Source organism: Manacus vitellinus, unplaced genomic scaffold, assembly GCF_001715985.3.
Source record: "Manacus vitellinus isolate BGI_N305 unplaced genomic scaffold, ASM171598v3 scaffold_6_pilon, whole genome shotgun sequence".
Classification (NCBI taxonomy): Eukaryota; Metazoa; Chordata; class Aves; order Passeriformes; family Pipridae; genus Manacus; species Manacus vitellinus.
The window spans coordinates 26,850,768-26,864,588 of record NW_021940750.1 but is presented as its reverse complement, the minus strand read 5'-3'; the positions used below and the strand labels follow the sequence as shown (position 1 = coordinate 26,864,588).

At 41.7% G+C, this 13,821-nt stretch overlaps 1 protein-coding gene across 1 annotated transcript in view; it reads left to right on the top strand.

Annotated features, from left to right (window-relative positions):
- LOC103766564 (protein Daple) overlaps positions 1 to 13,821 on the top strand; it is a 92,060-nt gene that overhangs the window by 39,036 nt on the left and 39,203 nt on the right. Inside the window, exons 3-4 of the mRNA XM_029964181.1 lie at positions 2,258 to 2,327; positions 12,222 to 12,280. Coding sequence (XP_029820041.1) covers positions 2,258 to 2,327; positions 12,222 to 12,280 — 129 coding nt within the window. The remainder of the gene's footprint in view (positions 1 to 2,257; positions 2,328 to 12,221; positions 12,281 to 13,821) is intronic.

Sequence of the window (13,821 nt, the reverse complement as noted above, 5' to 3'; positions counted from 1 at the left end):
AAGGAGGGCAGTGACATTGACCTTCCTCTAGAAAGTGCTGAGATCTGCCAGTGAGCTGCACTGCATAACAGCCAGATATTATCATCACAAGGACTAATCTGAAGGTGAAGGCTTTTAGAACAATATAGTTATCTGTTTAAATATTTTATTTTAAATATAAAAAGGTCAGAGTATCACCTCTTGAAACAGTTTAATCTTTCAATCTGAATTAACAAATCATTCTTCCAGGCTTGGGGCCGGTTCAGCTTTTATTCAGTGACTGTCAGATTCTTGCCAGAAAATACTGAGCTCAAGCAGTTTTGCAGGCATTCAGTCATGGTTATGTTGGATTGTATACTCAAATAATTTTGCAGAAGGAGCTCATGGGAATGTTAACATCATAAAGGTTAGCTGTAATGTCTTTTGTGTCTGCCAGTTAAATAGCTAGTGATCTGATGATTACACAAAGACAACGCAAATTCCTTATGCATTCCTGCCTCAGTGCTGCTCCACATGCTGGGTGACTGGAAGCACAATTCTTTCTTTTTTTTTTTTTTTTGCCATGGAAATTGCTGGTTAAAGCTCAATACTTCAGTATATGCAAAGTCTGATTTTCTTTGTTTAGAGCCTCAGTGCCATGCTGTATTGTCATAGCACATATTACAGTCAAGCCATGTGCCATTACATCCAATAGTTTTTGCACCTGTTGTAGTAACAGATGCAAACAAACTTTATTTAAGGCATCTCAAATGCCCAAAATATAAAATCCATTTGGCTAATGAGTCAGTAAATGTTTGGTCTGCCTTAGCCAAACTTCACATTACATAAAGGTTTGTAGAGCCTTTTTTTCTTAACAGCACAGAAAGCCCTGTGACACAGGTATTTCTGCTTTACCCAAAAGATGAACTGTGGAGGAGTATGTTTTGATATGGATCAGAGGAAAAAAATGAAATGTGTTAGGTCCAAAACATTTTTTTTTTAGAATATCCACTCTGAGTGCTTATCAAGTGCTGCAGGCTTTCTGGATTGTTTCCTCTTTCAATCAGGCCTAATTTTCTTCCTGTGGTATAACTTTGAAAGCAGAGAAATAACAATGGGTAGCTTGGAGAGGAAGTGTTTGGGTGAATGGGTGATTGTTTCAGGAAGTGTGTTTCTCTGCTGGGCTGTGGTGCTTTTTCCCCTGGCTGTGAATGCTCTGCAAGTATCAATGCATGTGCCCTTCCAGTGGCCTTAGGGGTAGGTTGGGAAGTGGAGACAAGCTGGGAAAAGGCACCTGCCAAACATTTGGTAGAGTTGTATCTGTGAACCTTTGTTTCCTGAATCCCAGCACAGCGTTTCATTCACACAGCCATTTTATTCCCAGGCTTCTTATGTGAAATAAATACTTGCCTGCAAAATGTTTTATTCAGATCATCACAGATGAGTGCTGGTAACTGCAGGTCAAAGCTAACAACTGTACTCCTGTTCTCTGTGTGTTTCTGGGGTACATGGCTGATCGTATTACTGTGCAGAGTCCCCAAGGTATTTATTTCTCCAACTTTAAGCATTTTGCCTGCACTAGGGCTTGTAGCCTTTCTTCTCCCTTAAACCATTCTGTCACTTCAGAGCTTCTTCAGGCAGCTGCCATTTAAATGTTGAACCTGATGCACCTCCCTTCTGTCACCTCCTCCAAAATAAAATGACCTTTAAATGAGGTTCATGACCTACTTAAATCTGTTTTACTCCCCATCAAAAACAATGCAAACAAATCTAGAACTTTATATCCAGTGCCAGATGCCTGTCAGGAGTTTTTCCTTCACACCCACTTCCCCAGCCCATCATTAAATTCTCGGACCTATGAAATAATTTGACCAGTTATTTGAGTTACTCAAACTTCACAGAATGGCTTAGGTACCTTTGATGAAGAAGCTGCATTTATACGCCCTGAAACATGACATCAGCTGTATGTTACACATCAGATGGATGCAGGTCATACCTGGGGTAAAGGCATGAATGATTGCTGTACTTGGCACGGTCATGCATTTATTCTGATTAGTGCCATGGGACCCTTTAAGTTCTATATTAGCTGTAGTTAAAAGAGGTGATTAGTGTATGTTAGCTGTGCAGCCTGATGCTATCTTCAAATAAGGATTTCTCTCTCAAGTGGGGCTTCCTCTCATGACCTCTGACCTGCCAGTATGTTAAAAGCTTTGTAATTGATGGAGCTTTGTGTTCTTTGTGGTGTGATTGATTTGGATTCCTTCACGCTGAACTTTGCCTGTTGTTCTCTTTTGTTTAGGAGGTCCTGCAGCAGCTGATTGTGATGAATTTACCAAATGTTTTAATGATTGGCAAAGATCCTCTTTCTGGTGAGTAGTTTGAGGTTCTTCATCCCTCTCCTCTGTAATGCTAAATAAAATCTGTTTTGTTTTCTAAAGAGTTCTGTAATTCTATTCTAGTTTAGATTGGAAAACACCTTTAAGAGTCCAGCCCTTAAACCAACACTGCCATGTCCACCATTAAACCACGTCCCTAAGCACCACATCTCTGTCTTTTAAATACTTCTAGGGATGGTGACTCAACCCCTTCCCTGGGCAGCCTGTTGCAACCTTTTAGTGAAGAAACTTTTTCTAATATCCAAAAAAATATTCCTAAACCTGCCCTGGTGCAACTTGAGGCTATTTCCTGATGACCTATTGCTTGTTATTTGGGAGAAAAGACCAACCCCCACCTCACTACAACCTCCTTTCAGGTAGTTGCAGAGAACAGTAAAGTTCCTAGAGCTTCCTTTTGTCTAGGCTAAATGACCGCAGCTCCTCAGCTGCTTCTCATAAGACTTACTCTCCAGATCCTTCACCAGCTCTACTGCCCTTCTCTACACATACTCCAGCACCTCAATGTCTTTCTTGAATTGAGGGGCCCAGAACTGGACACCAGGTTCGAGGTGTGGCCTCACCAGGTCAAGCACAGGGGGACAATCACTGCCCTGGTCCTGCTGGCCATGCTGTTTCTGGTACAGGCCAGGATGCCACTGGCCTTCTTGGCCTCCCGGGCGCACTGCTGCCGGCTGTTAAACAGCACTCCCAGGTCCTTTTCCTCTGGTCTGTTTTCCAGCTGCTCTGCCCCCAGCCTGTAGCGTTACAGAGGGTTATTGTGACCCGAGGGCAGGACCTTTACTGCTTTGAACCTCATACAGCTGGCTGCAACCCATTGATCCTGCCGGTGCAGATCCCCAGGCAGAGCATTCTGACTCTCCAGCAGATCAACACTCCTGCCCAACTTGGTGTCATCCTCAAATTTACTGAGGGTGCCTTTGGTCCCCGTGTCCAGATCATTGATAACGATATTAAACAGGGCTGGCCTCCATACTAAGCCCTGAGGAGCACTACTTCTGACCGGCCACTAGCTGAATTTAACTCCATTTGCCACCACTGTTTGGGCTGAGACTTGCTCTTAAGGAACTCTGGCAACCAAGTCTCCTAAATGGGCCATACTACAAAGATGCTTTTCAATAAACTGTATGTATTTGTAGGCAAACTAGAAGTATTTGAGCACCTCTGAATCTCACAACTTTGTCTCTAGAATGTAACACTGATATATTTATATACCTGTACATATAAATATATATGATTCATGTATATTTGCATGTCATACACATACATGTGTGATAAATGAGAGAGTTCTTGCCAAAGCCAGAATAGCAACTAGTTGGTTGGAAGTTATCTCTTCAGCCCCTGCTGCAATTTGCATGAGGAGCAGCTGAGGGCACTTGGTCTGTTCAGCCTGGAGGAGACTGAGGGAAGACCTCACTGCAGTTACAACTTTCTCGTGAGGGGAAGAGGAGGGGCAGGCACTGATCTCTTCTCTGTGGTGACCAGTGACAGGACCTGAGGGAATGGCCCGAAGTTCTTTCAGGGGAGGTTTAGGTTGGATATTAGGAAAAGGTTCTTCACCCAGACAGTGGTTGGGAACAGGCTCCCCAGGGAAGTGGTGACAGCACCAGGCCTGACAGAGTTCAAGAAGCATTTGGATGATACTCTCAGGCACATAGTGTGGCTTTTGGGGATGGTCCTGTGCAGGGCCAGGAGTTGGACTTGGTGATCCTTGTGGGTCCCTTCCAGCTCAGCATATTCTGCGTGCCACAGGACAATCATGTGCTGTCTTTGAGGTTTTCTGTCCTATGTGCCTGTATAATGAGTTTAGTTCTGGCAATATGTGCACACCCAGAGTCTTGCAGAATTGCCATAAGGTGTGAAGTAACTGTTGCAAATGAAATGTGGGAGGATGGAGAGAAAAATACATATATGAAAATATAGGAAAAAGTTTGAAAGAGAATGGACAAAGAGAAAAACATTTGACTGGGCACGTTATCTAGACAATACCCGTGTCATGAGGTATCACATCAAAAGTAAGGTGGAAGCCCACGAGCTCTTGTCTGGGGTCCAGTGCGTTTGGTGAGACAAAATGAAAGCTGTTTAGCCTGAAAATGAAGTTGACTTCTTTGAACTACGTTTTTGAAATTAAACTTTTTGTCGTTGGTTTGGTTTTTTTGCATGTCCATGGTATCTCTGCCTTAGCCCTATGCTAGTGCAAAGAACAATGTATTTGGTTTTACCAAAGAAGGTAAACTTGAATGAACACTGTCAGCAGTGATGGGGAACGACATGGTAATCAGCATATCCAGAACAAACAAATGGCAAAAACCTTGGCAGAAGATTTTCTTTTGCTGCTTTTAGCAGCAGTAGAGTGCGTATGTACAAAAAAGGATTTGTCAGAAAAGAATGCTAGCAGATGCTGGATCACTGAAACTCATAGTCTTGGCACTTCTACGTTAAAATTGAGCTGATAGTGAGGAATCTGCTTCTTCAGCAAGCAGATTTAAGTCCACAAGTCTTAATTCTGCTGTACAGGCTGCAGTTATGGGCAAAGAATGTCGAAATACAAGAGCTGTTGCTTTTCTTGGTCATATGGGCAGTGGGCTGCAAGCATCAAGAATGCTACTGAATAGAAATGTCTGGGCCAACACGGCAGTATCTCTGCTGGCTAAGTGTCAATGGAAAAGCCTGGCTGGTTGTCACAGCCATTCCTGAGCGACAGCTGGCAGGACACTTACAATGTGGTAACTACAGTTTTGGTTCCTGGGAAAGCTGCACACTTGAAAGCTGTCCTGTATTTAGCTATAATTTCCAATTGTTGTCCTGCTGGTTTTTGTCAGCACTTTAGATCTCTTTCTTTGAAGAAAGCACCTGTGTCTTTCGTAGGAAAGGTGCTGATCATGCATATGTTCTGGTGTTCTAGCTCCTTTAATTATAACCAGAAAATTTGCTTCTCTTTCTGACATCTTTTAAAATGTGGTGGCTTGGGCTTTTTTGTTTATTCTCTTCTTTTTTTTTCCTTAATATCTTTTAAAATTTATTTTCTTTATTGCTGAGTTTAGGATTGGCATTATCCAGAACTTGGGAAAAAAGGATAAAGAATGCAAAAATGTAACTTCTGGATGTCTAAAATTGATGGGGTATATGTGTATAAAAAAATACTAATTTTGCCATATTATGTAATGATTTTTGAGAACCAGTTCCCAGCTTAGATGCTACAGAGGAAGGTGGTGAGCAGAGAGAGACATGAGATGTATTTGCTTTAAAGAATCTATTCATGGACGAGAGTGTCTGAGGGACAGGATTTCAAGAGGAGCTCACCTTAATCATACCCTTAGGTAGATGATCACTGGTAAGATGTGCTGAAGAAATGGTTACAGAAGTGGAGAACTAGAACTTCCTTCAGGAAGAAAAATCTGTCTAAGGGCTGATAGGAAGCTCGGAAAGAGGAAATAGGGAGGAGAAGGCTGAGGAGAAGTTAGTAAAACCAATAGAAAAAGCTGAATGAAGGAATAAGCTGTGATGAGCAATGCGAGTGAATGATGACCAGGTGATGATGTCTTTGCTACTGTCTTGCAGAGGGGAGTCAGAGAAAGGCAGGAGCACTTGGGAGGGGAAAACCAAGTAAAATAAAAATATTTTCTCTCTATCAGTGAGAGAGCTAAAGAAGGGCTGCAGATTATGTGGAGATGTGAGGACGAAGTAGTTATCAGCATAGGAAACAGTGCTTCTGGAATGAATACAGGGAAGCCCCAGGGAAAGCTGACAGAGAAGTGAGGAGGCTGGGAATGACAGCAGTATGGGGAGAAGAGATGATTGAGACAATTACTTGTGGGAGGGCTTAAAAGCAACAAGAATGGTAGAGAGGAAACCACCTTCTCTGTCAGAAGGACAGAGACTGAGAAGGAAAGAGGGTCCCGGAGAGGACAGCTGCAAAGACAATGCTGGGCAGTGGGGGAGCAGTAGCAGCTGGAGACTGAGGTGCAGGTGGTCTGCAGGGCTGGGCTGGAGAGGCAGTGATGAAATCCCAGTTTGATTTGATGAAATCTCCCCCCTGTAGGTAAGTTACCTGAATAAACGGTCCTTCTTGATCAGAGGAAGAAAAATCAATCCCATTATCACATTCCTGGAACAAATCCGGTGTTGCTTTCTACTGCTTGAGCTGGGAAGGCTCCTAATGACTGTATTAACTCCATGGGTCCAAGACCAGAGAGCTGTTAGATCATTCAATCTGATTCACTGTGTACAATTTCAGTGGTTTATTCCTTGTAACAAGCTACATGATATTTTGCTATGCAAGTTTTTCAGAGCTGTCTGTTCACCAGTGCTATCTGCAAATTTTACGTTTTCCTTCTAAAACACAGCCAAAAGTGCTGTGCACGCATTAAATTATAAACTGAACAGCTCTTAGGCTGTGAATGCTGTTCTTGCCACTTAGCTTCCATTTGGCACTCATCAGTTGGGACTATGGAGGGCTTCTGCAGCTCTGCTTTGAACATGAGATTATTGGAAAAACAGAGCTGTCACCACTAAAAAAGCAGTTGGGCTTTTGCATAGGAAAAGGCACATGTCTGCTGGGTTTAGAAGCTTTACTTGGTTTCATGTACTCTCAATAGTTTTGTTCCAGGCCATGGGCAGTTTTGCCTACTTCAGTTCATTCGGCCAAAATAGCAAAAACATTTGTAAGAAGATGGCGGCTTTACTGTTTCCTAGAATATAGGGAGCTGAAAATAAACTTCAAAGTTTAATTAAAGGATTTAGAAAATTTTCCCAGGAATTTGACTTGCAGAACAATGCAGCTGGTGTTACAGGATTTGTTCTCTTTGCTGCACTGTATGGTAGACAGCTACTACCGTTAAGTTTCCTCTTTGTTTTTGTCTTTTTTTTTTTTTTTTTTTTTTGAACAGCTATTTCAATTCATTACTGCACCACAAATTCCCCTGTGCTCAATAAGAGAATCATTCAACCTATTCATCATCTATGACATTGCTGTAATCACCTTTTCATATTATCTCTGGTTTTAGTGTGCCTTATAAATGGCCACCCATTCATGTGGCTGCACAGAGAATATCAGTTTACAGTACTGGTCACAAACCTCTATTTAGATGCATTATTTAATTTCCTAGTTTCTAGACATCCTTAGTTTAACACTGCTAGTGAGCGTGCTTGGAAATTGTTGGCAATTAATCTTTTGAAACAGTCACAATTATTGTGGGGGGGATTTTAACGTTTTTTTGTTAAAATGAGGTTTTACTTGCCTGAAGTAGGCTCATTTCTACCTCTTCAAAAAGCTTTGCTGGTTAGATACACTTTTCAAATTACATGTTCAGTTTGAGAATGAGAGAGCCCAAGTCCCTACTAACAAGTGTCTGTAGAAGCTGTTTTCCATTAAAATTGTAAAAGATGTCTGCTCTCACTGGGATATTTTTCATGTCTGGTTTCCTTCCTTACTTTGTTTTACAGTCCTCCAGAGGCAGAAAGGTCTGTAAAATATAAAGTTAATAACAGAACACTGCCTCAATAGTGTAAATTTAACATTCAAGCTTTTCTCACTCAGGATGTTGCTACAGTTGGGAAAAATGGCACCCGTGTGTTTCACCCCTTCTCACCTTCCCCACACACCCACCACTTGCTCCGTGTAGCACTACATGTGCTGGCACTCCCTCTCCTGCGCTGGAGTAACATCAGAGAGAAATACGGAGAAAGAGACAGCAAAAGCTTAAGATTGCACATGCTTGGACCCTCTCGTTCCCACTTCCTCTGACATTTTTCCAACCCCTTCTCATTTTTTGCATTGTCTATGTTCTCTCTGTACCTTGATCTTCGTTTTTGTTGTTGTTGTTGTGTCTCCTAATCTGTCTGCCTGCCTTCGCCCTGAGTCCTGCCATCTGTTTCCCACTCTCCACCCCCTGTGAGAGCAGAGGGGTCTCCTGGCTCTGGCACAGGGAGGTTCCCAGGATGCACAGGTGGTACCCGGGCTTTCCCTCCCTTTATTTTCCAGAAAACCTGCTGGTCCTCTCTCGTGGTCGGGAGCAGATGGGCTTTCTGCAAATCCCCCAGGTGGCTGGCTCCCTTGGAGGCACAAACACGACTCGAGAGCAACTGCCCTGGAATTTAAAAAAAAAAATGTAAAAGAAAAGAGTTTGTTTTTCAGTTAGCACCTTTCTCTTTAAGTGCTAGTTTGAATCCTGTTCATTCAGCTTGTGGGTACCTCTGCCAGGAACTGCCTCAGATCGAAATGTTTGCATCCTAGGTCATAAGAGGACACTGTCTTGGTAAGATCAACTAATAAGCCTGAGTAGACCCAGCAGACTTACTTTCCAGGTGTCTGGGAAGGACTTGTGTCATCCCAATGAACCATCATAGAGGAGTGGGCACATTCCTGTTTATGCAGGTGCACAAGGAACTTTACCATCTTATTAAATTAGCACAAGTCAACCTTTTTGAAAAACACCTCACAATCATTCACTGTTTAGGAGGCACAACAGAATCGGGGATAAAGATCCTGCATGCGTTGCAGGATAGATGCAGGATAGATGCATTGTTCTGAGTGTAGAATTCAGCTGCTGCACTGTGTAATAATCCTACAAGTGCTTCTGACTTACTTAGTCACCTTGGGCACTCCACTTAAGTGTGTGGTATCTCAGCTCTCCTGTGGGTGAGATGAAAGGGAAGAGGGATAATTAATCCATTCCTGGGTTGTTCTGAGGTTTAATTGAAAACTCTCTCCAAAGCACTTTAGATTGGTAGAGAGGTTTTTTCATACTCATACCCTATTTCTTCTAAAAATCTCCTGTCAATGTTGTTAATCTACAAGGCTTTAAAATGTTACTCAAACCTAGCTTGAGTATGAGTGATCGGAAGTGCCTTAATGTCAACAAGCTGTCTCCTCCTCATGGGAAACAACTTCTGAATGAAAACCTAAGAAATTGAACTCTTTAAAACTCATACATGGTCTTCTGAAACACTTGTGTAGCTGGTAGATCTGCTAAGTGGACCTTTCAACTTTAGAAGTGTTTCTAGTGGGTAGTACAATCTCATTTTCATTACATGTCTGCAAGCATAAAATAATTTATTAAAAAAGAAACCTTGGAAAAATACTGACAGCTAAATTTTCAGTGCAAGCTGCCAGTGGGGAGAGCAGACTGCCAAATGTTATGTTTAAAACAGTAACAAACTAATAATCTCATGATTACCTTGAGTCTTAATTTCTCAGTTCTTTCTGTAAACTATAGCTTGTCATTCCCTGCCATAGGTTGTCATGTCTGTCTCAGCTTCTCTTCCTCATGGGAGGACTGGAGTGGGGGGTAAGGTCTCAAAGTGCTATTTCCAGGCAAGGTCAGTCCCTGTTGGGAGACCAGGGTTGACCTTGGTTAAGTTACTTTGCAGTAATAGCTGAAGGTGTTTGACCTCACAGGGGTCATGCAGCATCACCTATACCCATCTGTTATCTAGAGAATGGGAGAGAATAGCAAAGCTTTTGGTGCAGGGAGGTAGGTTTGAATGGCTTGAGTAGCTCACATGCCTTTAGGGTGGTATAGATGCTGTCACTGTTGGGAAGTATTCCTGGTGTTTCCTAAAATGAGTGATTTCAAGCCACTAGGCTCACTCTGAGGAGAGTTGTGATGCCATGATGCATGAATTGGAATTTATGGTCAACAGATGAAGGTGGCCAGAGCACACAAGGGTTATCACTTGTCTGGTATGATCCAGAGCAGCAGCCTGGTGGCTACTCCTTCAGTCTCTCATGGAGATGTTCTGCCCTGAGTAAGTCTGGGAGACATACTCAAGTCACTAGCTCTCCATAACTTAATAACTTGCTCTTGTGTCCCACAGGCAGGCTCTGCATTTAATACCTGGTCTGGATCTGCTTTGAAGCTGATGCAGAATGAAACCCAATGCTGAAACACTAGTGAGAATTTAGTTTCTTGAAAATATACCTTCTGACCAAAGTAATTGTTCCTAGTAGTGCCCTCAAAGGAACTGTTCATGAAGTAACAGATTTTTTTTACTGTTGCTGAAGGAGCTTTTTTTTGTGTTGCTGTCTACGCTTCCGATCATGGTACTGAGATTCATACAGAACAATCAGACTTTCACAGACTGAAATATAATTTGTATATTAAATTGTAACTTTTCAGGAAAGAGCAAACCTTGTATGCTGCTAGATACAGGGAGAAAAGTAAGAATGATTGTGCATCTTTCAAAACCAGTTTTTAAATATTCCGCAGGGAAGTAAGCTCTATTGTATATACAGGGCGAAGTCTGAACTAACATGTTTTAAATATGCCTGTTTCTGTTGAAGAGAAGATTTCCTGCTTGCAAAATCTTAATGGTTACTAATGTGGAACTTGGATACTGAGAATTGTGGTATTCATTTGTGCAGACTACTGATAATTTCTGTAGGGTATTCTTGAAACATTTTGAAGATGAACATTCCTAAAAGTTGTTAAAAAATTGTTTAACAAGTAAGGTATGTTTAAAGACTGGCTCAGGGCACTTGTGTGCCCTGAAATCAGGAAATTGGAAAACAAGTTACTTCCTTAGCTGCCTGCACGTGGCTGTGCTGGCTGCAAGGTTCTGCGAACGGCAGGAACCCCGTGGTAATTTAGGTCAGTGTGTCTTTGTGTGGCTGTGGGGCTGCGGCAGCTTAACTGATGAGTCAGATTAACTCCCCTTCCCTGGCCTTGGGTCCTGCACATGCCTCTGACTTGCTGCCAGTGCAGCCTTACAAGGGCATAGTGTTGGTAGAGGAGTACAGTTGCTCTCAGAAATTAGTATCTATTTAGTGATAGGAGTGACTGAACACCCAAGTAAAGCAGGATGTATAAAATGAAAGCGTTAATCCCACAGTTTCACACCCTGTGTCAGGAAGCATGCAGATGTATAGGGATGAGAGAAAACTGTATATGGCCTGTTTTGTTTCTCTTTTCTTATCTTCCCCCCAGTGTGGATAAAGACAGGCTTTTCCTGAACCTAACTCCATGAAGATGTTTTATATCCTCATTGAAGCTCCTTGCCTCCCATCTCCCTTTGTCTAACTTGGATATGCATAACTTTCTTTACTACCCAACAATCCATGTTCACTTTGTTGAAACGAGCTCTGGAGTTGGCACAAAGCTGCACCAGTTGTCCTTGTGAGCCTCTTTCCTCACCTTGGGCTGCTGGTTGCAGCAGGATTGCCTGCAGTGACAACTGGGATGTGTCTCCTCACCCCAGGGCTCCCCAGCATATGGTCAGCTCCATAGTAGCCTTCCTGCATCGGTCATTCTCTGTCCCTCTTAGCACATCAGGTTTATGCTTCAAAGTGTGAGCAAGCTTTGATGCAGAACAGAGGCAGAATTTATATGCTAAAACATCTCTCAGAGAGAATTTATGTGCACAGAATGGTATTCAGCTTTGGGAAGTCTGAGTGGCAACTGTTTACAGAAAGAGAATTTAGGGCAAATTCTTTCTTTGAGAGTAGCCCTCCTTTGCTCCACCCAGGGTGTTTTTCTTTTATTTTGGTGGGGTTTTTTGGAGAGAGGGAAGAGGTGTTGGTGGTTTGGTGAGATTTTTGCATCCTTGTTAATCACAACACAAGAGACGAGCATTGGTCATATGCACTGAACTATTTAAAGGAATTTTTTTTTCGATGTATGATCAGAAAAGCCTTAGAAAATAATTGGTGAGGATAGCACATGAAGGAAAAAAAGTCCTGCTGTATTTGGGATTTTTAAACTAATCCATAAGACCTGTATTATTATACATAAAGTATGATAACTTTATAATTGCTATATATGTATTGTTCAGAGGTCTTATTTCTCTTTTCAGGCACATATTTTGGAGAGAGTCACTTGCAAATACTTTATCTGTCACACATGTGTACTGATTACCTTTTTTCTTCTCTAGGTAAAAGTATGGATGAAATTAAGAAGCTGCTGTTGTTGGTTCTGGGCTGTGCCGTGCAGGTGAACATTGATGAAAAATAAGCTTTCTTTGAATCTGTTATTTGTTCCTGGACTGAGAAAATCTACCCAAAGATCGGTGCTGTATGAGCATATCTCGAGTTCAAGACCACTTATGAGCTAAATTGTGAGAAACACAATAGTTGAAGGAAAGAAGTGCAGGGGAGAGGAAGCACACTGTGTGATAGCAGTACCCTCAATTTGTTGCCAATGCTTAATCATCCACAGGATGTGTACTTTTGCAACTAAGTAATGCACTTTGACAACACAGTGGGAAGAGATAAGTTCTGAACAGTGTTCTTGATATCAAGACTGTTGTTGGTTTATTTTCTTACTGTTTTAAAATACAAAGGAGAACAGTACATGTTAGTGCCAAACAAATAGATAGTCTTAACAAGTCTAAACATTTGTTTAATGAATCCTGATTTTACTTGCATAATGTTTTGATTTAGTATTCTGTGTAGAAAATACAAAATTAATAGATACTTTGTATATTAGTGTGGGGATCTCTACGTGGCATTTGTTAAAATGAGAGGCAATGTATATGGGAAACTGCAGAAATGCACAGCAGTTACTGGATAAAGAAATCAGTGTTCTGCCCACCAAACCTCTGAGGCCGTAAACAATGGCCGTGTTGGGGGCAGGCCTATGCTGATAATTGACCTTGTTTGTAGGGCCGTCTAGTGTTTTTGTCGTGCCTTAGGATACTTACTCTGCTCAGCTGTGTCAGCTCAATTATGTCAGGGTAAAGCTGTCTGTGTATGGCTGCTCTGAACTACGTTAGTGTTGCATTGCAGCACAAAGAATTGTTTTGGCAAGCTGCTGTGCATCCTCAGTCCTGTTTGCTGGTTCTTCCCAGTGAAAGAAATGGTTGAGATTCAGAACCAGGCTCCAAAAGGACACTTTAAATGAGTTTAAAAACAGCCTTTAAGTACTGCTTAACTTATCCACAATGCAGTGTTGTTACGAGGAGGCAATAATGTTGTTAGTGCACAATCACAGATATACAGATAGCAGATGTCTGCCTCTTCTAAAGCCTTAAGTAAAAGATTTACTAAAATCTGTTTGTCTGACACATCACTCATTTTTATCCTGAATGTTTCGCGTTTTTTATCTAAAGCATATGTTGATTTAGTCCAAGAAGCAGCATTGTGCATTGATGTGAATAGTACCTAAGGTGATGCATCTCTTTTAATTGCCAAAACGGAGCAAAATACAAACAGCAAAGAAGGCAGGTTAAATGATGCAATGTAAATGTAGGTTTACATTTGTGCAGCTCCATTAATGAAACCATGATGATTTCCTCTGGCTGTTGCCCCACCTCTTGATCTCATTGCATGTTGAACTTGTTTTTAAAGAGCAAAACCAGCCATTTAACTTAGCCTTAATTGTACTGACTATAAAAAATTTAAATAATTTATTGCATAATTTGGTTCATGTTCCATATGGAGCAATGAAGTCTTATACCTTCCAGTGTGACAAAGAGTAGATCTTGAACAGTCTGTTGTTAGAAGTGTAAGTTGTTTGAGGTTTTGTTTTGTTTG